Below are 26,142 nucleotides of genomic sequence, written 5' to 3' on the forward strand. Positions count from 1 at the left end.
TCTACCATCTCCCAGTAGCACCCCAGGCTGGAGACCAAGGGGGTGGAGCTTGGGAGCTGGGCCTGGGGAGAGGGGGTGGAGCTTGAGAGCTGGGCCTGAGGAGAGGGGGTGGAGCTTGAGAGCTGGGCCTGGGGAGAGCGGGTGGAGCTTGAGAGCTGGGCCTGGGGAGAGGGGGTGGAGCTTGAGAGCTGGGCCTGGGGAGAGAGGGTGGAGCTTGAGTGCTGGGCCAGGCAGAGGGATGACCTTCAGCAATGCCTTTGGGGGACATTTCAGATAGGGCAGGGATCTGGCCCAAGTCCGCGAACCTCTCAGAATTTACTTTCCCCTGTAAAGTGCCTAAATACTCACACCTACCCTCATCTCCCCAGCCAGATCCTGTTCCCATCCCACACTCCACCGTGGCCAATCTACAAAATGCAGCAGCCACTTGGCTGCATCCTCTGGACACTTAAGGATGCTGAAAACCACTGTTTTTCTCTGCCTAGCAGGGACATCCAGGAGTAAAGTCGTCTTTTAACTCTTCACGCCCCCTCATCCTCCAGGGAGATCTAGATGCCAGAATCTACTCTGGAAGTCTCAGAATGGAGACTGGAACCAGTCGACTGGCCTTGTGAGTAGCCTGGAGGTGGGACTTATGGTGACACCTGGCTTCTCCGTGGTTTGGACATAAGGAGGAGTTGGAACTTTGGGAAACTTTCAGTTCTGATCATCTGTGGAGACCAGAAATGGGTGAGTGTTACACCAATCCAGGTGGCCAAGGGTGAGGCTCCCGATGAAATGGGTGAGATTAGAGTGTGATTGGTCTCCCCCTGTTGCCACTAGTGCCCTTTTTCCTGGAAACTTAACTTTTATAATGCTTTTCTGCAATGGGGTATAGGCCATCTTTTTTTTTTTTTTTTTTAATTTAAGTTGTAGATGTACACATACCTTCATTTTATTTATTTTTTTATGTGGTGCTGAGGATAGAACCCAGTACCCCACAAGTGGAAGGCAAGCGCTCTGCCAACGAGCCACAAGCCCAGCCCCAAGACCATCTTAACCATACCTTTGTAGCACACCAAGTGGTAGCAGTACAGAAAACAGAAATGGGGGATGTTCTATGTTGAATGACTTATCAGTTACTTTGGGGCCTATGCAAGCTCCATTTCCACCCCATCCTCATCCCTTTAGCCCTTGGTGGGGTTGTGTTTGCCTCTAGGACCACAAGCCTCCACCTTATCACATGAGCATAGCCAATGGAATCAGGTCGCCAGGTTATGGAGTTATCCCCTTGCAAAGTACAAAAATGGAATGAGTCGGGTGAGCCATAAACCTTGGTGGGAAGAGGGGGTGGAGCTTGAGAGCTGGGCCTGGGAAGAGGGGGTGGAGCTTGGGAGCTGGGCCTGGGGAGAGGGGGTGGAGCTTGAGAGCTGGGCCTGGCAGAGGGACCACCTTCAGCAGGCCTCGGGATTCTTCCACATCCCCCACATCTTTGCACGGAGGAGGGTCTTGTCCTTCACTTTCCTGGCTCCTTCTAGGATGGAACTGCAGACATGCTAATCTCACTTTATAGATGAGATACTGAGCCTCTCAGGAGTTAGGAGCCGGGTCCCCAGGTTATGAGTCAGGGGCTCAGGCTGTACTAGCTCCTGGATGCACAGGTCCATGCTTCATATTTCCTCCCACTTTTCTTCCCACCCACCCAGGTCGCTGGGGGTGAGGCCTGGTGGGTGCGCTTGGTCTAGTTTCCACGGTGCACCTGGAAGTCTTTATGGTGCTGCCCTAAGAGGGCCTAGGCCTGAGCCAGGGAGAGAAGAGATGGGGACAGGGTCTACTAGGGCCCTGTGCACCTAGGGGGACAGGGCTGCTCCCCACCGCCACCCCGCAGTGCTGAGAGGATCCAGAAGTCTTGGCCCTGCTCAGCTCTGATCAGCCTCACAACTTCTGCCTCTTCAGGTCTCTTGTTTCAGGGCTTTTCAGCTTTTTCTGATCCCTTTGCAGCCTTTCTGTAGAGAGGGTGGCCCCTGGAGGAGCGCGACTTTGGGGCCCTTGGGGACTCCTGGACCCACATAGAGATGCTGTGGGGCGGGGTGACCACTAAGTCAGAAACCAACTCTCTGCCCAAACCCAAGTCACCCCACGCCCCCTGTCCCGTTCCTCAGGCGGACCTGAGGCGGGGTCTGGTGGGCACTCTGCACCGCCACCCCCGGCACCAGCTGCCGCGGCCACACTGCCCCTGGTCTCCCCGCTTCGCGAGTCCCCGGCCGGACTGGAGTCCGCTCCAGATCCGTCCCGGGTTTCCTCCGCGGCGCTGGGATCTCCGCCCCTCGGAGCCGCCGGGCCGCGGCGGCAGCGGCGGAGCGTCGCCCCGGGAGACGCACGCGCCACCTGAACCCTGATCAGCCGTCCGGCGCTGAACTGCGGCCCAGACCCGGCGTCTGCACTCGAAGTCCCAGTCGGGATCCGACGGCGCGGCCCAGTCCCGGCTCGTCCTCCGCCCTTGACTCTCGGGGCGCCTAGTGGCCCCCACTCCGCGCCGCGGGCCACCTGCGCTTCTCACCACCGCGCCCCGGGCTCCCGCAGGTAGGGCAGCACTGCGCCGGGGCCAGGGGGCTGGCCTGCTCCTCGACCGCTGAATAGGGCCAGCAGAAGGCCACCGCCCTCCAGGGGACAAAGCGACCGCGCCCCCTGCGGCCCAACCCCTACCTGTCAGGTGACCTAGATAACTAGAGGAAGACTTCGCCTCATGTGTCCCAAGGCTGTGTGCCCTCATCCCTCCCAACTGTCCTCCGTCGCCATTCCGCTCCCACCTGTCCTTAGGGTCCAATGCCAGGGGGATCCCTGCCAAGTAGACCGCTTCCCTCGGAATCTCCCTCCCACCTGCTCCACTTCAAGTTCTCCCTCCCGGAAAGGGGAGGAGGCCAGACCCTCCCCCGAGAAGACTCTCCAGCCCGGCCTCCTCCTCTCGGATTGCCGCCCCCCTGGGACAAACCCCTCCCCCACTCGCTGAGCTGTCGTTCTGGTCCCCTGCCTCTGCCCCGGGGGCGCTTTCCAGACCTCCCCGCTTCGTGCTGTCCCCCCTCTCGGTTTTCCGTGTGTTCTCTCCCAGCCTCTTCTGACTTTATCCTCCTCTTGACTCATACCCTCTCTCCCCCCAGACACCCTGGGAAGAAGTGGGTGTGTCACGATTTCTATTTATGGTCCCCCTGGGAAGGCAATGCCCCGCTAAGAGTTTTTTCTTTTCTCCTTACCGGGAATCAGGTGTCACGTTTGATTCCCGGTGGGAACCTCCTCTGGCTCCCTCTCTCGTCCCCTCCAGCCCCGCATCTCCTGGCGCCCTTTGTCTCCTATCTGCTTCCCTTCCTGTCCCTTTGCTCTCATCTTTGGGCTCTTTGTGTAGCTGCCTTCTTTGTCTCCGCCTTGCTGCATCTTTCCTCCCTTCCCTCGGACACCTTCCTCCCATAGTTCTGAAAAGCCATCAGCTTCAAGGGCACCAATATTTCAGGTGGGGAGGGGGCGGTGAAAGTGGAGTGGAGGGTGAGCTCCCAGCATGCCCAGTACTGACTCCCATCACCCACTTCCTTGGAGCAATCATTTATATTTTTGAGATTAAAAGAATGCCCCCAAGGAGGTGGGATGAGGGAGGATGTCCCCCTTCCTGGAGTTTGGTTCAGGACTTTCCTGAACTACATTTCCCACAGTGCCTTGGGGGCATGGGATTGCCTCTGCCTCTGCCTCTGCCTGGACACCTTATGGAAGTTAGTTTCAGAGTACCAGATTACAGGGTGTTGTGCTAGGGGGTGGAAAGAGAAGGGAGCAAGATTTATGGGACCAGCTGCGTGTGGTGGTGCACACCTATAATCCTAGTGGCTTAGGAGGCTCAGGCAGGAGGATTGTGAGTTCAAGGCCAGTCTCAGCAATTTAGTGAGGCCCTAAGCAAGTCAGCCAGACCCTGTATTAACAGAAAATATTTTTAAAAAAATTTTGAACTCAGTGGTTAAGTGCCCCTGAGTTTAATTCCCAGTAAAAAAAAAAAAAAGAAAGAATTATGGGGCCAGCCCACAGTTTGGTTTGTCCTGAAACCCCTGATCTACCTTGCTCTCAGTATTCACCTCAAGGTCTAGGGACCTTGAAACCTTTGTTTATGTCCCCCACAAAGGAACAAGGGTAGAGGGAGGGTCTGGAAAGAAAGAAGAGGGAAGAATTGGAAAGTCTTCCTTGTTCCCTGTGACCTCAGGAGCTCCCCACCCTCACTTCTCACTTTCCCACCCTCACCCAAACCGCCTGATCTGAGATGTAGAACAGTCATTTACAGGAGGCTCTTCCGCCCCTGGAGTCTCTCCATTCTGAAAGCAAGAGAGGGAATGGAGCCTAATGTCTTGAATTAGGCAGACGGGTTCCAGGTACAGGTTGCTCAAGATTTTCCCCCTAGTGGACAGTGGAGTATTGCTGGAGTCACCATGGAATCAGCAGCTTGTACTTCCCAAGGACCCAGGGATGACTAGCTCAGGTTGTCTGGAGATGCAAATAGGAGCCAGGAACTAACCTGTGCATCTCCAGGACCCGTGTCTTCAGAGCCTGGCACTTAGGTGGTTCCTGGGTGTGTAGGTCTGTGTGCTGGTATAGAGTTGCTGGCAGTGGGTAGGGGAGCAAGTGTTGCCCCCTGCCCCCACAATCCCATCTCTGGTTCTAGATCAGTTTAGACCACTTGGGACCTCTGACTCCTGGTATTTCCTCTCCTCACTCTCTGTGTAGGTTTTGTGACCCAGTTACACCAAAAGAGGTCTCCTCGGCTGGCCTAGGAGCCTGGAAATTTTAACTTTTAGTGTGGTTTTACCCAAGCCAAGTCACCTTGGGCAAGCCTCAGTTTGCTTATTAAGGAAAGGAAAGTGTTGAGCCTCCTGGTCAGTAATGGCCCTTGCAGGTGCTTTAAAACCTCTGAATCTGGATTCCCCTTCCCTCTGAATTCTGGCCTGATGTTTCGGGAGAGCCTTAAGCACTGAAATCAGATTAGAAAGAACTGGAAAAGAAAGAGGAATGCAGAGATCTCCCTTTTGAAGCTCTGTGTGTATAGCAAGTGTTTACATAGGCTGTATCTATGGCATAGGAGCTTAAAGCCACCCCCCAATTACCCCATAGTTCCCCAAACATGTTTTTTTTTTGTTTTATTTTTAGTACTAAAAATTGAACCAAGAGCCCTTTGCCATTAAGGTGCATCCCCAGTCCTTTCTATTTTTTAATTTTGAGACAGAGCCTCCCTAAGTTGCTGAGAGTCTCGCCAAATAGATGAAGATGGCCTTGAACTTGCCATCCTTCTGCCTCAGCCTCCCAGTTCACCGGGATTACAGGCATGCATGAGCCACCACACTTGGTTGGCTATGCTTTGTTTAAAAAAAATCCAGCCAAGCCTATCATTATTCCCAACAGAGTAGCTGGTCTATGTCCCCTGGTAGGTTGGTTAATGGAGCTTTTATTTAGGTTATATGAGAGAGTGTTATAATTGGCTGAAAGTGAGAGGAGGGAGGATTTGATTGGTTGGCTTGATTTGGAGAAGACAGATCTAGAATCAGGAGTCATCAGGACATGGGCAGGGGGTTTTCTCTTTCGCTCTGTCTCCAGGCAAGGAAAATAGAAGAGAGTGTTGGATCCACAAGGGGTTGACCCAAATGAAGGACTTTGAGGAATGGAAAGGGCAAAGAAATTCCTGGGTGGGAGATGATGCCAGGGATTTTAAAAAGGGGGGGGGGAGGGGCTCTGCCCTTCTGTCTTTGGAGGGGAAGTGAATAGGCAGAGGGTCTGATCATGGTGAGTGTTTTGTTTGCTGGACCTACACTGCCTATTTCAAAATCACCATTGAGCCCTGGACTGGAGCCAAAGTCACACCATGGGGAGGTGGAATAATTTCAAACAGGAAAAAGTAAAGGTGGCAGGGTTGATTGGCCTGAGAGAAACGGCATTGATTCTAAAGCAGCTGTCCATCTGTACACTTCGGTTGTCAGGTTCACATGTGTATGTCAGGGGGATAGGGTAGTTCACTGGAGCAGTACTGTGAAGGAGATCTGGGGTCTCCAACCTCCTGACCTTTTGCCCAGGTCTCCCTAGGAGCTGACTGGGCACAGAGGGGATCTGGGGCTAGTCTCTGGGGAACTCACTAGGGATTCCTGAGTTTGTGACTATTAAGGACATCCTGGTAAGAGTGGATCAGGTAGAACTGAGACTGGGAGCTAGTGGGAAGAGGGAAGGATTTGAAAGTCCTCCATGACCAGGATCAATGCAGGGAGCAGAAAAAAAAAATGAGTATGTGTGTAGGAAGGGGTTATTGGGACATTGTGTAGGGAATCTGATATGGGAAACATGGGTCTCTGATCCTGTGCTGGGTTCTCTCCTGTAGTGCCGTGAAGCTGGAAGCCAACTGGGCCATAGGCACATTGGAGGTCCTTAACCCAGAAAAAGATTCTGCTTCAGATGTGAAGATGATCTCCAATGTCCAGCCACAGGAGACCCAGGCCAACTCCAGGTCCGGATTAGGGCTTGAGGCTGAGACCAAGCCTCCAAGGACTGATCCAGGGCATGAAGCCCAGGCCAAGTTCTTGCAGGCCGAGCCCAGGACCAGATCATGACCGGAGGCAGAGGCTGACCAGTTGGACTTCCGGTAGCTACAGAACGGAGTTTGAGGAGGTGCCGGCCATCTGGAGGGGCGGGGCGGGGCGAGTAAGGGGGTGCATCTCCGGTGGCTTGAACTACCTCCTGAATGGCTATCACAGCTGGCCCCAGGATCTGTCTCGCCTGGAGGTGCAAGCCAAGGGAAACAGGGGTGTGATGAAAGGGGCAGGGCCTGGATGAAAAGAGGTGAAGCCAGGTTTCGGGGTTTGGATCTTAGGCCAGCTTTTCCTCGTCCCTCATCCGTTTACTGAGAAAATATAGCCAGTTTGGGGACCAAGGCCTAGGACATGCGGGTCTAGGGCCTAGGTCAGTGAGGGTACCGTGGGGAAGAAGTCCATACAGCAAAGGAACCAAAGGGACCCGTGACACTTTCGGAGTTTGAGGATCCCATTGAGACTTTCTGGGGACAGGAACACAAAAGGAAGGGGGCAAACAAGAGAAAGTAGCCTACAGGTGGGAGCAGCTAGACTGGAACCAGGACCTGTGAATAGACGGAATCTGGCCTAAATGATCTACTTGGAAGCTCAGGGCAGCACCAACTGAGTTGGGGCTGTAGAGCCGCGAAGGGGAAGCAGTATTCGAGCTAAGGGCTAAGGGACGTGACAAGCTCTTGGGGATGGAGCCAAGAAAAGGGAGTGGTGAGACGTCTGGGACCTTTTGCAAGCGGAGTTGGAGCGTCCCTCCAGCGGTGGAAGAGCCCCGGTTGTTCTACCTTCTTAGGAATCTGAAACCTAAGTGCTCAGGAGAGTTCCCAGGGCCTCCCGGGTCTGGCCTGGTACTGGGGCCGTGACGAAGGAAGAGTGAGTGTGCAAGTCCTGTAGCGAGAGGCCTGGCGGAGACAGGATTGGGATACCCCCTGACGACCTTGGTCTGCAGACCCCGCTGGAGTCGGTGAACTTGATCGACGCTGGTGGAGGGGCTGCGCTTGGCGCCCTGGGAGCGCAGCAAGAGCGTGGCCCGGCTTCTGCAGAGCTTCTGCTCACAGCTGGTCAAACGACAGCAGCTGGGGGTCAAGGTGGCCCAGGAGCTGAAGGAATACCGCTAATCACCAAGCAGGTGAGAAGGACTGAGGAGCGTGGAGCGCAGGACCTCAGCTGGGGTGCGTTTCCAGTCCACTCCCCACTCCCAGCCCCAAACCCTTAGTCCTTACTTGCCGACTTCCGTGACCCGGCCACCCCTACGGGGATCCTGACACCCTTCACGGGCCCAAACATCCCAATTAGAGCCCTTTCCCTCCCTCTCGGCCGCTCGCATTTTACTTATTGATTTGCTTTCCTTGGCTTCACTCCCCTCGGGTATCCAAAGACCCACACCCCAGGTCTCAGGGCTACTCCATACTGATCCCGCCTCTCGCTGGGGATCCAGGTATTCAAAGCCATTGCCTCTGGCCATCCCTGCTACCTGCCTGGACCCAGTCGGTCCTCCCAAAGGGCCCAGCTGGGAGCCGGTAGGCGCGAGTGTGGAGTGAAGATGCAGAGAAGCCTGACTCTCCAGCGACCCCCGCCCGCCCCGCCTCTGCCACGCGCTCACTCGTGACCCCGCAGGGGATCCTTTTGCTTTGGTTCAACGCGTTGGCGCTGCTGGCGGGCCTGGGCGCCCGGCTGGCGGTTCTGCAGGCCTCTGGCACCTTGTCGCCGCTGCCACAGAGGCCGTGTCCGAGGCAGGCGGTGAAGTGGCACGTCTTCTGCTGTCGCCTTCCTTGCAACGCGACGTGCTCCGGGAGGGACTGGACCCGCAGCCCTACCATCCCAAAAGAAGCAACCTGCGCCTTCTGGCGGCGAAAGGCCAGGAGTGTCGCGTGGACAGCCTCGCGCGCCCGTGCGTGCTCACGCTGGGAGCCCCTTCCCTACCCCGCAAGGCGGTGACCGCCGGTGGCGCTCCCTCAACATCTACTGCTTTGGCAGCGACATTGCGCAAGTGCAGAGCCAGCTGCTGGGGCACCTGCAGCGCCTGTCTCACCGGCCTCTACGTCTTGTGCCAACTCTTCCTGACGCCCCAGCTGTGGTCACAGCTGGCTTATTTCTACCAGGCCTGGGGCTTGGGCTGGTCCAGAGTTATATGGAACAATACCAGCTGGAGGCCGACACGTGAGGCTTCTCTTCCCAGAGAAAAGCGGAAAAGCACTCAGTGTTGCTTCGTTCCTCAAATCCCCAGCCAGCCCGTGCCTACCATTTCCAAGCTCCGCCCCCCTCAGAAGTTGGCTCTGTCCCCCTACCTTAAGGCATGTAGGTCCTCCCCTTTCCCTTTTCTCAACTGGGCCATCTCCTAGCTCCCCCAAATGCCCTTTCCCACTCCAGACTTGACCTCTGAAGATGGGGGAGCCCCTTTGCTCCCTATTACCCACTCCCTTCTCTTCCAAGAATGATGGATCCCTTCAGAGCCCTGTCCATCTTCCCATGATTCCTGGCTTCTCCCTTCTGTACCCATCAGATGGAAATGGCAGCATTGTGTGTGATGCCCAGGTCCCAGTGGGGGACACAGCCAACCCAATCCATGTTCTTTCTCTTCCTCTTCCCCTTCTGAAGCTTCAGAACTGGCCCAGGGTGCTCTTCCTCACTGGCCCCTCAGTCTTCTAGATTAGTGTCCTTTTTCTGCTTCTTATTCACCCCCATTTTCTTCCTCCCTGGACATTCCTGTCACTTAGCTCCTAAACACCAGTTTTTCTGCTCCTCCCCCCTTTTTCTTCTGTTCCCTTCCCCATTACCAGAGAGAGAGGTTGTAAATAAAATATATTTATAATGATCCCCCACTTGGGATCCTGTTTACTTTTGGTGGTGTGCTTTCCTCAGCTTGCCACACTGGCTGGGTTTTGCTCCAAACTGGAATGATGTTGTTATTTCTCGAGGGTTGTTTCCTAAGGTCCCCATCTAACTAGAGGGTCCAGCCAGAAACTGGTGCAACCAAACCTGGCCTAGGGGCTGTCCCTCAACCTGGCATAGGGTTTTTCAGGTTCCAACCAGTCTACCTTCTAGGAGAACAGGAACCCCCACCTCCCTGTACTTCTGCACACTGTTCCTATGGATTATGTATGCTATTTAGACTTTGAGAGTCTTCTATATAAATGCAAGTATTAACCACTGCATTTGTACAGTGCTGTCTCCTATACTGGATCCCACACCAAAGTCAAAAGAAGGAAACAGGCTTAGAAGGGTCCAAGTGACTTCTTTGAAGTCCCTGTTAATAGCTGGACCTAGAACTAGGTGTGCCAAGGCCACAGCATGCCCAGAACCTCGCTCTGTGTGTTGGTATTAGCTTTGGACTTCTTGTTGGACAGTGGACAGTTGCTAGGGAAGTGTGGATCCAGCTCGGGGTTTGCTGGGGATGGAATCCAAGATGTGGGCAGAGGAGGGCGCCAGTGGGTGGGAAAAGGTGGGCAAAGGGAACAGCTACTGTCACTATTCACAGCTCCAGCTCTGTGGCTACGCTGCTCTGCCTTGGCTGCCTCCTGCCCCTTCCTTGCCATTTCCACCATGGCCGTATGGCAATAAAATGGACCTTTTGCCCACCCCTTGTGTGTGTTTCACTTCTTCTTAGTGGGGAGGGATGTAACATATTATCTTCCCCCCTTCCCCAGCAGCCTGTATTAGAGAGGATCTCTAAGCCCCGTGGCAATGGGGCTAATGACTTCCTGGTGTGTGTGGGGGAGCTGGGGAGGGCTGCTGGCCATTGTGCGCCCCCACCTCCACCAAGCAGAGGAAAGAAGCGGTTGCTCAGAACCCAGGCGGGCTGCGACGCGGCGCCCGGATTAAGCCGGGGCTTCGTTTTCGCCTAGACCTGGAAGTCGGCTGTTACCCAAATTCTGTGGGATCGTCTCCCAAGTTCATCTTGGCATCCAGGAACGGCCTCTCTCAACACCAGGATCCAAGCGCCTAACTCCCATCCCTCGACTCGTTTTCCAGCCGCGCTCGCTTTCCCCATTTCTGGGTGGACAACGCGTGGTTGGGGGAGGAGGTGGAAGGAGCCTGGGTACCGCCCCCACTCCCCCGGGAGGGAGCGGAGCTCCAGAGCGGCGGAGACTGCGATCCCGAAAAGTAACACACGGGGGCGCCAGGACCAGTGCGGACGCGGGCGAGGCATCGCAAGGTGGTTTCCGTCCGTGTGAGTGTGTCCATGGGCGTCTTTGTGTGTCTGCGTTTCTGTACCTATGTATACAAGTCAGGGGGTGTCTGGGTGGATGCATTCGGGACAACATACCTGGTGTACCCCCAGAAACAGGTACCCCAGGTGGCTTCTTGATGTAGACAATGCTTGATATGTTACTATGTATGTGTAGACGGGGAGGCAGGCGACTTGTGTATATTGTCACGTGTGTACGGTGCAGACTGTAAGTCCCTGAAAATGCGTCTTCGATTTTTGAAGTCACATTTCTTGAGGGTTTTGATCCCCTTCCTGCCACTCTGTAAGAGGAATGAGGGCTCTCAATTGCTCTGGACAAACCCTCAGCATTAAGTCTGAGTGACTGTGCTAAGCTAGGTGTGACATTGTGTTTGTTAAGTGGGTGTGTCTCAGAATTTTAGTGTAACTCTATATGACAGTGTGTTGTGTGTGTGACAGGTGGACTTTGGAGGGGGCTGGATCATGATTATGGACGTGCACAATTTCTTTTCTCTTGTTAGTTTGTGGATGCCACCTTCGTGATGTTTGTGTTTGTATGTTAGTGTGTGTGTGTGTGTGTGTGTGTCCTTTTCTCATTCTCTCCAGGAGTTGTCTCTCTTTGTGTCTCTCCCCATCTCTGTCTCTTTCTCTTTTTCCTTTTCTTGGTGACTCATCTCTGCGGCGTTGCCTCCCCCGGTTTGCAGGGCCTCCCCTCCCCCATTCAGAAGTGGGTGGGGGTCTGAAGCAATGAGACCCTGGGATTAAAAATCAGGGTGAGAATCCCCTTCCCATTGCTCATCATTCCAGACCCTCCAGTGGCCCCCAGCCCCTTCCCTGGACTTCCCACCCCTGGAGTGACTAGGGAGTAGGGCAATAATGTATGTATTCTAAATGGGGCCATTATCAGGGGGTCTTCAGCACCTCCTTTCACTTCAAAGTGGAGACCCCTGCCCTCTCATAAATGCCCCCTCTCTGACTGTCCCCCCATATGGCTGACGCAATGAAAGGCTGCAGAGGTGAGTCACCGGTTGAGGGAGGGGGAGGGGAAGAAGGGGATGATGAACTGCGGGGGCCCTGAGCCCCTGCCCTTTCTTTCTCTCCCAGATTTTTCAGGGAAAAGACTCAATGCTCTGCCCCAACCCCCTGGTTTTCCAAACCTTCAGCTTTGGATCACTACTTTACTGAACCCTATCTTCTCCTTCTACCCTCCTGGGGAGTATGGCAGAATCAGAAACAAAGATAAAGAGAGATGGATTCATACAAACCACTCAGAGCAAACACCAGGCATCCATCCCCATCTCAGCTCTGCCCTTTCTAGCTTTCTCTCCATTTCTCTTTCTTTCCTGCCATCTTCTCCTCTCCCTGATCCCAGGAACCTGTCCCTAATCCATATCTCTTCCAGAAGCTCCTAGAGGGAGCTCATTCCAGGGAGGTGAAGATGTGTGAATGAGGTGAGCCAGGTCAGAAACCTGGGGGAGAGAGGCAGACCCACAGTCCATAGACCCAACCATCAATATTCAGATAATGGAATCACCAAGCCTATTGCCTTTGGTGCCCTGAGTTTCCACCTTGTCTCCTCCATACCTTACCCCACGATGGCTGAGGCTCTGGGATATTGATATCTGAGAGAGTTCCTGTTGAGAGCCCTGGGAGTAAGTGAGGCATGCAGGGGTGTGGGGTTGGGTGAAATGGAGGAGTGGGGAATGCTCTGAAAACCAGGGACAAGGACCCACAACTTGGGGACAGCAGATAAGTAACTTGGATTCGGAAGCTTTATGGCATAGAGATCTAGAAACAAATAGGGGGAGGAGCAAGAAAGAACAAGGCACATGGAAGTCCACATAATCACCAGCATATACCAGTAGGCATGAAAGAACCCAGATAAATGCACAAAGACACACATACATATATACACATTCTGGGGCACCACCAAGCCAGGCATACCTTTCAGACACCAACAGGTACTCAGAATTGGGTGCAAAGACTCAAAGTTGCCCAGGTGGACAGACATCCCAAAGAAATCAGAACCTACGCAGATATCTGGAAACAGGCAGAAACAGTCACATGCCTTGGAAGAGAAGAGCCCCTATTTAATAGAAAACAGTGCCATGACCATCCACTCTCAATCTGATGCAACACACAATTTGTTTCCCTCATGCCCTTTCTTTTTCTTCCCCACTATGGGTCTTTCTAATTTCTGTACACATATACAGAAAGAAGCTGAGAGGCATATCAGGAGCCTTGACACATATGTATACACATACACACACACACACACACACACAGGTGCCATGTACACACATATACAAACCCAGGGGTTTACAGAATGTGTCTAGGTGCTTGTCTCCCCTCTTCTTGCATTTAAATTCTTATTCCCGTCAGTCAGCCCTCTTGGCTCCCCCCGCCCCAGATGTCTGACACATCTCTCTGATTCATTCAAGGTGACGTGACCCACTCCCCATCCCACTACTGCCTGTAATGCAACAGTCTGAGAAGATGAAGGCAAGGGATCTGAGGGGAATCCAGAGGGCCAGGGGAGGCCCTGGAGAGTTGTGGGAGGGGGTATGTGAAGCACTGCCAAGAGGGTCTCTTGATCCCTTTTCCTTCCTTCCTTTGGGTTCTCCAGTCACCTTGGTTCTCAGTAGTTTTTTTTTTTTTCCTCCCTCTTCTCCTTCAGCCTGCTTCTTCCACCTGCTCCAGGTTCCTTCCTTCTTTCCCTCTCCCTGCCCCCATCTCTTTTCTCTCTCCACTCCTCCCCACTTCTTTCCCCGCAGAGCTGATGGGCTCTCTTCTGGGAAAGTCGAGCCACTGATGGAAGCGAGAAGCCTCTGCTGGCTATAGAGGGAAAGCACGTGAGTGTGCAAGTGTGCGAATGTGTGTGTTGGGGGGACACAGAATGAAGGTCAGTACTAGGAACAGATGAGGAGGGGGGCTCGGACTGGCTCCGAAAGGGGCTATGAGCCCCCACAGACAGCTCCGATCCTGGTTTCCAGAGTCTCGGGATGCCTTGCGTGTGCCCACGAACACCCCTGTGTCCGCAGTTCTTGTGTGTCTGGTGTGTGTCATTGTCACTCCCCCCTTTCCCTGCCCACGCCCCCGCACTGCTCCTCTCTGCCTGCACCGCAGCCCCCTCCAGTCTCCCTCCCTCTCCTTCATTCCTGCAGTGGCTGCTCCCCTGGCCACCTTTCCCTCTCCCCAATCCCCTCCCCATTTCCGTCCTCCCCCCACCCCCGCCCACGCCTGGTCTCCCTTCACCGGACCCAGCTTGCTGATGGATTCTCTCTGCGCAATCCGTGCGTCATCGCCCCCAACTCCCGGAACCTCTAACTATCCAAGCCCCCAGCCCCAACCCCTCTGGCAGGAGATACGGTCCAAGGGTCTGGTGGCAGAGAGGGTCTAACTCTGACGTCGCAGCCCCCCCTCCCATTGCGTTCAAACCTTCCCTTTAAGTGGTGGAGAGAGAAGGAGTTGAGTCACCCCCCTACCTGCGCAACCCCCTCCCCACCTGGTCTGGTCTCGCCCTCCAAACGTCCTTGGGTAGGGGGAGCCGCGGGAGGGAAAGAAGCTGGAGGAGGGTGGGAAGTGGACTGAGGAAGAGGCACAGCATGGGGCCTTGACAAGCACAGTAGTCAGCCGGACAGAAGGACAGACACACCTTTTTCTCCAGACAAGAGCCGGTTGTGAACAGACACGACTCAGAGGCACACATCCTCAGTCTTTCCCTTTTCTCTTCTGACTCGACTCGGACCCTTTCCAATGTGTACAAAAACCGCAAGATCCACCCATCTGCGGGGGACCTGAGCCAGCACCCCGCACCGCAGATCCGTGGACAGCGCCCTCAGGAGAGCAGATCCGCCCCTCTTCTCAGGTTCACGCCGTCCTTGGGCGTGTTCCCCAAGGACCATGAGGTCGAGGGGTAGGGAGTCCAGACCCCTTCGTAGCTTTCAAATCCTTATTCTCCCCCTCCCCAGTATTAATCTCCTACTGATGCCCAGTCAGACGCTGGGGGTGCCCCCTTCCTATTCAGCTCAGCAACGCAAGCTTGGCAGCTGCAAGTTGTTTTGTAACCCACCCTCCCGCCTTCTAGCGCCTCTGCATCCACCCTTCCATTCATTCTCCCATTCATTCATTCATCCTTTTCTCCTCGTCCCTCCTTCATTCATTCATAGCCCCTTGCCCCGCCCTTCTCAGCATTCATTCATTCATTCATTCATTCATTTCCCGGAGCTTGGCTAGCGCACGCCCCTCCAGCTGAGGCCCTCAGTGCGCAGGCGCAGGCCGGGAGAGTCACGCACTCTCCAATCGCTGGGCGTCCTCCCTCCACCAGGCGCCCGCCCGCTTCCCCATGAATGAACATTGACGTCAATGGGGCGGGGCGCACCCACGTGACCCCCGCGCGCTCCCCTTTATAAGGCGGCAGAGGCGCGGGCGCTGTCCAGCGTGCTGAAGCCCTAGAGAGCGAGCAGTCCGGAGCTGTGCCGATCCTGCTGAGCCCAGCCTACTGGACGTCAGACCTCGACCGTCGCTCAAAGCCCAGCCACCACTCGAAGCCAAGGCGGACGGGTCCCGATCTTCCCTTGTCCCTACCCTGCCCCGACCCTCCTCTCCACCTCCCTCATCGTGACACCGGCTGGTAAATACTCCGCTGTCCGCCCCCTAAACCCTTAGCAACCGTGGGTGTGAGGGAGGATTCTCTCTCCTCCCGGATGGGGGTGTAGAAAACACAGCGGGGAGCCCCTGGTAAGGGTCCCTGGTAAATGGGGGAGTCGCAGCTTTTCTCTTGCTGCTGAAGTCGCCCACGCACCATCCGGGGAGTCCTGTGGGGAGGCAGCAGAGATTTTTCCCCCTGCTTAGTACGTGGGCGCTGGCAGTGAGATGGCTCAGGGAAGGGGGTGAGGAGTACTGGGTGAGAGGGTTGCAGGCATCCTTTTCCCATTTTCACGACTTCAGAGAGATCAGCACATCTTCCTCCTTTGCTTCTAAACGTCCCTCTTCTGGGTAAGGTTAGGGGAATGAGGGAAGCCCCGGATTTCCTGCTTAAAGATGGGGGGAAGGGAACGTAGAACTAGAGAGCGGGGAATTCTTACAGAAATCCCCTCTTTATTTGGTTCCTTCTATTTTTCAGTCTCCGGCAGCCCCTTGGTCATGAAATCCCTCAGGTTGCCGGCTTCCGCCCTCTTCTGCTTCCTTCTACTGATCAAGGGGTTAGGAGCAGCGCCCCCGGGGCGCCCCGAGGCGCAGCCTCCTCCCCTCAGCTCTGACCATAAAGAGCCAGTAGCTGGGGTCGCAACGCCCGGGCAAAAGGATGATAGCGCCCCAGATGTCCGAGCCGCTCGAAATTCTGAGCCGCAGGACGAGGGAGAGCTTTTCCAGGGCGTGGATCCCCGGGCGCTGGCCGCGGTGCTGCTGCAGGCACTCGACCGCCCGGCGTCGTCCCCGGCGTCGGGTGGCTCCCAGCAGCGGCCAGCTGAAGACACAGCAGAAGCTCTGCTCACCGAGACCGTGCGCAGCCAGACCCACAGCCTACCGGCCCCAGAGACCCAGGCACCCGCGGTCCCGCCTCGCCCTCAGACGCAGGAGAACGGTCTGGAAGCGGGAGACCCCTCTGAGGAGCTCGAGGCGCTAGCGTCACTGCTCCAAGAACTTCGAGATTTCAGTCCGAGCAGTGCCAAGCGCCAGCAAGAGACGGCGGCAGCAGAGACCGAAACCCGCACGCACACGCTGACCCGAGTCAATCTGGAGAGCCCTGGGCCAGAGCGCGTATGGCGCGCTTCCTGGGGAGAGTTCCAGGCGCGCGTCCCAGAGCGCGCGCCTCTGCCGCCCCCAGCTCCTTCGCAATTCCAGGCGCGTATGCCTGAGAACGGGCCCCTTCCCGAAGCCCACCAGTTCGGGGAAGGAGTGTCCTCCCCCAAAACACACCTGGGAGAGGCTTTGGCACCCTTATCCAAGGCGTACCAAGGCCTGGGCGCCCCCTTCCCCAAGGCGCGCCGGCCGGAGAGCTCACTCTTGGGCGGCTCCGAGGCGGGGGAGCGCCTACTACAGCAAGGGCTGGCGCAGGTAGAGGCCGGGCGGCGGCAGGCAGAAGCCACAAGGCAGGCCGCGGCGCAGGAAGAGCGGCTGGCCGACCTCGCCTCGGACCTGCTGCTCCAGTATTTGCTGCAGGGCGGGGCCCGGCAGCGCGGCCTGGGGGGTCGGGGGCTGCAGGAGACGCAGGAGCAGCGAGAGAGCGAGAGGGAGGAGGCGGAGCAGGAGAGACGCGGTGGGGAGGAGAGGGTGGGGGAAGAGGATGAGGAGGCGGCGGAGGCCGAGGCGGAGGCGGAGGAGGCAGAGAGGGCGCGGCAGAACGCGCTACTGTTTGCCGAGGAGGAGGACGGGGAAGCCGGAGCAGAGGACAAGCGCTCCCAGGAGGAGACGCCAGGCCACCGGCGGAAGGAGGCTGAGGGGGCAGAGGAGGGCGGGGAGGAGGAGGACGACGACGAGGAGATGGACCCGCAGACGATCGATAGCCTCATTGAGCTGTCCACTAAACTCCACCTGCCAGCCGACGATGTGGTCAGCATCATCGAGGAGGTGGAGGAGAAGCGGAAGCGGAAGAAGAACGCCCCTCCAGAGCCAGTGCCGCCCCCCCGGGCCGCCCCCGCCCCAGCCCCCACCCACGTCCGCTCCCCGCAGCCCCCGCCTCCCGCCCCCGCCCCCGCTCGGGACGAGCTGCCGGACTGGAACGAAGTGCTCCCGCCCTGGGATCGGGAGGAGGACGAGGTGTTTCCCCCTGGGCCCTACCACCCTTTTCCCAACTACATTCGGCCGCGGACACTGCAGCCGCCTGCGGCCTCGCGCCGCCGCCACTATCACCACGCCCTGCCGCCTTCGCGCCACTATCCCGACCAGGAGGCCCAGGCGGAGCGCGCGCAGGAGGCGGCGGAGGCGGAGGAGCGCCGGCTGCAGGAGCAGGAGGAGCTGGAGAATTACATCGAGCACGTGCTGCTCCGGCGCCCGTGACCCGCCCCGGCCCCGCCCCCGCGCGTCCCCGCCGCGCGCGCCGCCACTCCCCCTCCGTGTCGCTCCTCCGCCCTCTCGGTGTTTGCATGCGCCCCGGCCCCGCCCCTCGGTCGCCTCCTGGCCCCGCCCCCGCCCGCGGGCCGCTGTGTCTCCGGGCTGTTCCGGGACCTGCCAGACCTCTTCTCGGGACCGAAGCCCGAACTCCCAAAACTCTCGGGTTACCCGGGGCCCGCCCAGGTGGGCGGGTGGTTTGTGCGAGTTCCCTCCCCTCGGCGGGGCCCTGTCCCTAACGAGTCTCTCTAGGGACGTCCCCGTCCGAAACCGGAAAAAGCAGTTCCAATTAATTGTGTGAAAATGTGTCTGTCTCTCGCCCTTTGGGAGTCCCTAGAGCCTGTCCGCTCTCTCCAAATCGCTCTGAATTTACCTCTCCTTTCCTCTCACTGTTGTAAATACCCCCCACGGAGGAAATAGTTTTGCTAAGAAATAAAAGTGACTATTTTATTAGGACTTTGTTCTCCATTATTCACCCGTCCCCTTGGGCCTGTAAGGTCCTTCCCAAGGGGCGGTGAGGGAAGCGCCGGCTACGAAACCCATTACTTTCTGCTATCCCCAGACCAAAGCGAGGGTCGTGTGGGAGAACAGGTGAAATCATATTTGGAGGGTAAATGTTTCCCGCTTCAAGCTTGGGGATAGGGCAGGTTAAAGTCATCAAGTATGAAGCCACAAGCTTCCAGTCCAAGACACCACAGCAGCCCTGTAGGTACCTGGGAAACTCTCCGTGGTCCTGGGTGGTACCCCACCTCTCCCTTAACTGCCCCCATGAATTCCTTGGTCTTATGTATTTCACAGGAAATGTGGGGGAAAGGGGTTGGCAGCGCAGAGACACCCTGCTGTTAGCTGTTTCTCAATCCTTCCTAAGCACAGACACCCTTGAACTCCTGATTCCTTGCCAAATGAAACTAAACCGGGAAAACGAAATCTTCCATAAGAAAATTGTAGCTGAGTGGACATTTGTCCCTAGGAGTTGCTTCTGCCTGGGTGAAGACAGTGGTCAGGCGCTGAGCACCCAAAACTGTTTGGGCAAGGCTGTCAGATGAAGCATGGAACTCCTAGCTAAATTTCAATTCCAGATAAACAATGAGTATGTTTTTAGAACACGTGTGTCCCCAATGACTGCGTGGGTTACATTTCTAAAATGTGTGCTGACTGTCTGACATTAGAACTTAGTTGGGTATCCTGTATTTTTTCTTAAGTCTGGCAACACCCATTCTGAAAAAGGCTAACAGGTAGTGTACTCTTGGCCTTCCAATGAATGCAGCAGCCCTGCCTTTCTTCAGAGTACAGGCAAACCAAGTCCAGAAACACTTTTTCCTTTTATTTCAGAAGAAAGGAAATAAAGGTGGACACTTGCCCACCCGTCCCGCTTAGCTCTTGCCTCACCCAGAACAGAATGGAGGAGGCACAGGGCCAGTGTCCCAGAAAGCTTGCCCTTCCCCCAGCCCTTCCTTCCCTCAAAGTGGCAAGGTTAGAAAAAAATTAACTAAGTAGTTCCTGCCCTGGTGCTGGACAGGGGCCCCACTAAAGCCAAGGAGGAAGTGGGGGCAGGTGAGGGAAAAGGCCCCCTCCCAGGCAGAGAAGCTGCCCTGACTGGCTAGGGGGAGGGTGGAGGTAGGTTTTGGGGCAGAGGGGAGAGAAGAGCCCTGAAAACCTTTTCCCTTTAACCTGACATATTTATATATTTACAGTGGTAAGTGGGGGGAGGATTTCTGGGTGACATTGGTTCTTCAAAGGCAGGGAATAACAGCCAAATAGCACCCCAACTTGGTCACATTTTCCTGCCTCCTAGCTCCGAAAGCCTTCAGTGGGAAAGGGAGGGTGGAGGAAGGGAATGTTTGAAGGGCCGGAGCCCACGGCTCCCTCCAAAGAAGGTGAGGTGGCAGAGGAGGGGCAACTGGGTCCCACCAAGAGAAGGGCCCTGAGGGACGCAGGAGAAGCAGCCACCATGCCCTGCCTCTCCACCAGCTCCCCTAGCTCCACGGGGCCCGGCCGGCAGGGGCTATGCCAGACCCATCTCCTCCAGCACACTGCGTGGCGACTCATCCTCCTGAGGCAGAGACAGACAGGGTGACGCAGACACCAGGAGAGCAGGGTGGGTAAGACAACCGGCAACCACAAGGAAGGTGGCAGAGTTGGGGAGCACAGAGAGACACGGGGAGGGGGAGAGAAACCATCATGAGCCCAAGGCTGGGGTGGCTGCGAGCACTCAGAGGCGCTCACTAGCCTCGCAGCACCACCCCAGCACCCACAGTGGCATTGAGGGGACCAGGCTGGGCCCATCACCACCCAGAAAACCTACAGCCAAGAACTGGGTGAGCAGGAAGCTTGGCTTCAGGGAACCTGGGACCAGAGCTGGAAACGTGCTTTCCTGGGGCTGGTGGGTATAGAGAGTAGGGTCCTATTTTGGGGGGTTGGGGGAGGTAGTAAGAGGTTGTCACCAAGTCCCTGAGGGAAGGTAAACTAGACTGCAGAGAGATGAGTCACTAGGGTCTCAGCAGAGCACTAGTAATCAGGGTAGGGGTGCACCAGGGCCTGTGTGTATGGTGTGTGTGTGTGAGAGACATAGACACACACACACAGACACACACTGGACCATGACGTGGTGAGTTCAGTTTTACCCTTTTTCCTTGTGTAGGGATGAACCCCCCTCTGCCCCTTTTCTCCCCCTCCTCAGAGCCAGCTCAGGTCGGCTTGCTCGTCACTGCAGATTCCGGTGACTCATCTCCCTGCACCAAAGCTCAGCAGTGGCACAGCAGAGAGGGGGCAGGCAGCAATGGGGTGAGGGCGGGGGTGCTGGATAGCAGGGAACCAACATCCAGGCACCCTCCACCCCAGCTCCAATCCCCATGGCCGACTGCTCCTGAGAAGCAAAGGCTTCTGAATGTGTGTGTTTCAAAAAACCAGGGAAGAGAAGACTGATCTCTGGGTGCCCCTCTCCAGTTCTGAGAAACCCTTGACAGCAAGAGAAGCACTAGGTGGGGAAAGAGCTTGCAATGAGGGGACAATTGGCATAGATGTGTGATGGGCCCTTCCGCCTCCCACCGCATGGGGTCAGGGCTTGAGGGAAAGCTGGACAGATGGGCGTGATGGCGGCCAGACACCACAGGGAAGGGGGCCCCCTTGGTGGCGGGCAGGGTGTCCAGGGGAGGAAGGGTCCCTTCTGCTGTGATGCTCTTCCTCCTCCTCACTGTCCCTGGCCCGTACCTCCTGCAGCAGGTCTGCCTGCTCAATAGCCTTCAGCACACTCTTCTTAGAGGTGTCCTGGACGTCCCCTCCCATCAAAAACTCATCCAGGATGAAGTAGGCCTTCTCAAAGTTGAAGATGATGTCCAGTTCGCACACCTGGGAGGGGGAGGAGAAGGCAGAGTGGCCCATCAAGGTGCGCCCAGTCCCTATTTCCCCATGACCATTCCCCTCGTGGTGGGTTCTTGCTCTGGGCCTCAGTTCTTCCACCCTGAGCCTCAGGACTTGGGTTTTGCTTCTTCTTCCCTCCTTCTTGACTCTTGGCCTCCAACCAGGAAATACGAACTGCCTTTGTCTATCCTTGTCCGTGGTTCCTGTTGCACTGCCTCTAATATCTGTGACACTGTTCCCACCAGAGGCTGTGTGAGCCTCCCTCTGTGGCACAGTGGACAGAGACACTGGCCCATGGGGTAGAAGACTTGAGTCCCAAGCAGGGCTCTGCCAAGACCCAGCTAGCTGTACGTCATGGAGTGTCTCAGCCTCAGTTTTCTCATCTGAAAATGGGGATATCGACACCTCTTTATAGGATAGAATGAGGAGCAAACAAGAGAACCCCAAAGGGCTTTATGGAGTGGGATACAGAATTGTCTGGCACAAGACTCAAGCTCCCCCCCATAAGTGACTTGGATCTCTGGGGGTGGGGCCCTGGGCATTACTATTTTTAAAACACTCTACAGGATTCCAATACAAAGCCAAGGTCAGAACCACTGAGGAAATGTGAACTTGTTTCTGTCCTAGCACAAGAAGTCTGAGCTGAGGAGATTAAGTGCCAGATTCTGTCCCTTCCCCACCCCACCTCAGCCCGGGGCTTATTAAGGGGCACAGCTAATAGGCTTAAAGCTTAAAAAGGGAGATTAATTACTGTTCTCATTGCTCCAACTGCATCTCTCCCCTGAGACTGGAAGAGTAGAGATGACTTAGATGGACCTTGGAGTTGAGCAGAAAGGGGGATTTCTGAGTATAGAACCGGGGTGAGAGGGGAGACTTACGCTGCCGAAGTATTTGTCCAGGAGCTCCACATACCGATGGATCAGCTCCAGCGTGATGAGCTCATTGTCTTGGCCCTCAATGGCGCAGCAGAAATAGAGGCTGGCATATCTGTGGAGGGGACACGAGAGACAGCTTGGAACTGGCTTTGGAACCCAGGTATTCTGAGCTTAAATCTCCCATCAGTCCAAGATCTGCGCCCCAGCTGGACACAGGCAAGTGGCCCTTGGGTACACAAAGAGTAACAACCTCTCAGAAATAAGTAAGGATGCGTGTGCTCTTTCCTTCTTGACCTCTGATCTGCTCAGTTTTGACTCAGCAAAAGCCCAAGCCAACTAACTGACCTGCTCAGAGAAGGAATTGGAAAGGGTATGTGGGGGTGTGTGCACCTATATGCTGGGAAAAGTGGGGCAAGGCCTCTGAATGGTGAGAGACAGTAAGGGACACGTACAGTGGACAAGATAGAGCCTATAGGGACAGAAGTATGTGTGTGGCAAGTGCCAGGCTTGAGCAACACTAAGCAGGGAACAAGAATTTCTTCAAGGGGAGTTTGGAAAGTACAGGAGGCTGGTGTTCATTGCTGTCCTGGGCTCACGGTTCTCCCTGACCTAGGAGGCACCTATTTCTCTGCCATTTCAATTCTTTGCCAAACTTCAATCCAGCAGGATGCGGGTGGGTCTGAAAGCAGGTGGGGAGTCACCTCTTATAGACAACTTTGAGGTCCCTCCACTCCAGGAAGCTGCACATCTTGGGTTTTCGAGCCAGAACAACCTGCATAAGCTCCCGAACCATCTTCTTCCGTTCCTTATCTGACGTGGCCAGGTACCATTTTTGCAGCCGCAGCTTTCCCTGACGGCTGAACAGCAGCATGAATCGCATCTGGAGGACATGGACAGAGCGGAGGGTCCGAGATTTTGTTCTGAACCTCTTTCCTCCATACACACAGGCCCAAATTCAGCCCCTTGCTTCTCTAATTATGGCTGCCTGCTACTTTCTTAAAAAAATCTACCCGCTGGATGTCAACTCTAGGTGTTCCCACCAGCAGGTGACTTTCCTTCTGGCAGAAGCTATTGCTTTGGTGTGTCTGTCATTTGGGTTCAAGTTCTGATTCTAGTCTATGGCCTTCAGTAACTTGATTTATGTCTCTGGATCTCAGTTTCCCTGTTTGTAAGATGAAGATGATCAAACAACTTCCCTTTCAGAGCTGTTAGAAGGATTAAATGAGTTGATATATGTAACAGTGCCTGGCACATAGGAGGCATTATAACATGTTAGGTATTATTTTTATTCCCTGATGTCCATTTCCTAACCCTGCTTTCTAAAGGAAGTAAAATGCCTAACACAGTGACAAGCGGTACATAGTTAATGCAAAGAGATACCAGTTCCCTTCCATCCTCCTGTATCCACCACCATGCTGAAGTGGGGTACTTGACTCAAGCTACCTCAGTTTTCCACCCCATCCTATTCATAAGCCCTTGCTGATGTCCCTAAGTGTCTTCCATGGACAGTCGTATGCTCAGGGGTATCCTTCTCCGGATGTATACATGTGTCCAACACTGGACTTGGTGTCAGGATGATCAAACTCCATCCTCCAATCATCTGATCCCTAGCTCTTCTCTTCCTTTTAGGGTGCCTCCCACTAAGACCCACACTTCCCCAGACATCAGATGACCAATCTCCCTTTCAGTCCCTTGCTTAGGACAGGGTCATACAGGGTGGCTCCCTTAGGGAATGTCTGTGGAACAAAGAGCAAGCTGGGTGAAGTGGCATGGAGAGCAGAGCCCTCACTACCTCGTGCACCCTAGCTTCCCAATTCCAGGTGTCCCTTCCTGGACTCATTTGCTCCCAGCAACTCCCTTCTCCGTGTACATGAGCAGAGCTGGAATCCCCGGGTGTGTACAACAGTACTAGTTTAGTAGGTTAAAAATCAGGATTTGGATAACTGTTTTGTTTTTTTTTTTGGGGGGGGGATGGGGAAGGGGGAGAACCGAGGGGCCCCACGGAGCTCCCGTGCAGCCAAAACAGGGGGTGGGGAGCCAGCAGGAAGACGGAAGGCCTGGGTTCCGGAAAGAGAACAGAATGGGGGGCGGAGAACCAGAGGCGCTGGAGCCGGGGATCCCCAAACCTGGGTCCCCAGCGCCAACCCTCCAGCCCACTCGCCTCCCTACCCCAGCCCAGCCTGGGCGCGCATGGCCGGGAACCGAGGCGGGACGTACACGCCGGGACCCGGAAACAACGCTCTCCCACAGCCCGCTTTCCCGCGGGTCCTATCCTGTCTGGGCCTCAGGGGGAGAGCGTTCAGGTGACCCGCGACCCCCGCTCGCTCCCTCCGCGAACAGACCCCTCGCCCCTCGCCTTCGGGTGCTTCCCTGCGGCCAGGGTCGGGGGTCGCTGGACCGAACTCCGAGCCCTGAGAGCTTCTGCTGGCTTGGGACGGTCCCGCCGCCCCTAGACTGTCCCCTCTCGTCGCACAAACGCGCCCCCTCCCCGCCCCTCTCCCGAGTGCCATTTCCAGCTCTTCCTCCCCAGGCCCGGTCGCCCACCCGCTCAGAGAAGTGGGTCCTCGGAGGACCAGAGGGAGGAAAGAGCGGCTCCCAACGAGGGCGGCCCCCAAGGACCCCCGCAGGTGCAGCCCACGCCCCTCGGTTCCCCCCTCCCCTCCCTCTTCGCACAGCCTACCATCCTGCAGCCTCCGGCTCGGCGCGTCCCTCTTCGGCCACCGTAGGTGCCAGCTCCACTCCCTTTCTATCCTTTCTCTTCCTTCCCTCCCTCCCTCTCCGCCAAAGCCCCGCCCCGTCCCGCCCCGACGCGGAGACCCATCTCACGGCGCACTGCGCAGGCGCCAACGCTGCGGGGCGCGCGGGCGGGGCTGGAGGCGGAGAAGCGGAAGCCATGGCAACCAGGTCCTTGACTTCAGCTTTGAGAAGCTCAGTCGTCATGGTAACAAGGCTATCTTGTGGGTGGGTTGGAGGATGGGGGAAGAGGACAATGAGGTCCTCGAGCTTTGGAGCCTTGGGGGAAAAAGGCGGGAAAAGGGGTGAGAGGTGTCTTTGGGGTTTTTGAGGAAGCAGGGAGGGCTAATGGGAGGGAGGCAGGCAGTTAAGAGGGAATTAGATGAGGAGAGGAGAAATTATATGGAAAAGAGGAAGACAAAGGGGTAGTGGGGGGCATGAGGAAAGTATGGAGCTCAAGTATGTATTGAGAATCTACTAGAACAACAGTCTATTAAAGAGAAATATATAGGAAGCCAGAGGAGTGAGAAAAGAAAAGGGAAGGGCTGGTATAAAAGGGATGTAAGGAAAAGGGGGAGAGAAAAAGAATCTTAAAAGGATAGCGTGGGTCAGAACTAAACAAGTAGGTGTAAAGATGAAGACAATGTAAATTGTAATGTAAGCCTTCAGTGGTGTGTGTGTGTGTGTGTGTGTGTGTGTGTGTGTAGTAAAGTGAAGGAGTATGGATTTAAGAGAAAACTTATATTTTGTTAGGTTGAAAAATTAATAACTATAGTCCCCATTATTCTCAGGGGGTTGCATTTCAAGACCCCAGTGGATTACTGAAACCTTAGACAATTCCAGACCCTATATAAAGTATGTTTTTTTTCCTACACATACCTACCTATGATAAAGTTCAGTTTACAAATTAGGCACAGTAAACGATTAATAATAATAACAGAAAGGGGAACAGCTGGGTATGGTGGCATACTCCTGTAATCCCAGCAATCCTGGAGGCTGAGGCAGGAGTATCCCAGATTTGAGGTAACTTGGTGAGACCCTAAGTAACTTAGCAAGACTCTGTCTCAAAAAAATAAAAAGGACTGGAGATGTAGCTCAGTGGTAAAGCACCCCTTATACAAAAAGGGGGGGCAATTATAACAATATACTGTAATAAAATTGCCACTATGCTTATGCTTTGGAGCAGTTATTCAATAAGATATAGGTTACTTGAACCCAAGCTTTGCAGTACTGCCATAGTCTATCAGCTATTAAGTGGCTGATGGGTGGGTAGCTTGTTCAGTGTGAATACACTGGACAAAGAGATAGATTTGGGATGGAGCTAGATTACATCAGAATGGTGTGCAATTTTAAGAATTTATAAATTGCTTATTTCTAGAAAATATCT

At 55.3% G+C, this 26,142-nt stretch overlaps 3 protein-coding genes across 3 annotated transcripts; 2 read left to right on the top strand and 1 right to left on the bottom strand.

Moving 5' to 3' along the window:
- Positions 1 to 725: 725 nt before the first annotated feature.
- On the top strand, positions 726 to 8,733 carry Nat16 (N-acetyltransferase 16 (putative)). Its single transcript, XM_071605434.1, is given in 11 exon segments — positions 726 to 760; positions 2,196 to 2,498; positions 6,371 to 6,560; positions 6,649 to 6,800; positions 7,521 to 7,553; positions 7,555 to 7,683; positions 8,171 to 8,283; positions 8,286 to 8,474; positions 8,477 to 8,594; positions 8,596 to 8,663; positions 8,666 to 8,733. Coding segments are annotated over 11 exon segments (1,398 nt in total).
- Positions 8,734 to 15,314: 6,581 nt separating this feature from the next.
- Positions 15,315 to 17,736, top strand: Vgf (VGF nerve growth factor inducible). The gene is made up of 2 exons (XM_027952982.2): positions 15,315 to 15,370; positions 15,863 to 17,736. Exon 2 carries the CDS (start codon positions 15,883 to 15,885, stop codon positions 17,734 to 17,736), a length of 1,854 nt encoding a protein of 617 aa, XP_027808783.2. The 5' UTR covers positions 15,315 to 15,370; positions 15,863 to 15,882.
- Positions 17,737 to 19,090: 1,354 nt separating this feature from the next.
- Ap1s1 (adaptor related protein complex 1 subunit sigma 1) lies at positions 19,091 to 24,793 on the bottom strand. The gene is made up of 5 exons (XM_027952965.2): positions 24,703 to 24,793; positions 22,724 to 22,902; positions 22,026 to 22,134; positions 20,998 to 21,135; positions 19,091 to 19,840 (listed from the first exon to the last, which is right to left on the bottom strand). Exons 1-5 carry the CDS (start codon positions 24,703 to 24,705, stop codon positions 19,793 to 19,795), a joined length of 477 nt encoding a protein of 158 aa, XP_027808766.1. The 5' UTR covers positions 24,706 to 24,793; the 3' UTR covers positions 19,091 to 19,792.
- Positions 24,794 to 26,142: the final 1,349 nt, after the last annotated feature.

This window comes from Marmota flaviventris, chromosome 19 (genome assembly GCF_047511675.1).
Source record: "Marmota flaviventris isolate mMarFla1 chromosome 19, mMarFla1.hap1, whole genome shotgun sequence".
Lineage (NCBI taxonomy): Eukaryota > Metazoa > Chordata > Mammalia > Rodentia > Sciuridae > Marmota > Marmota flaviventris.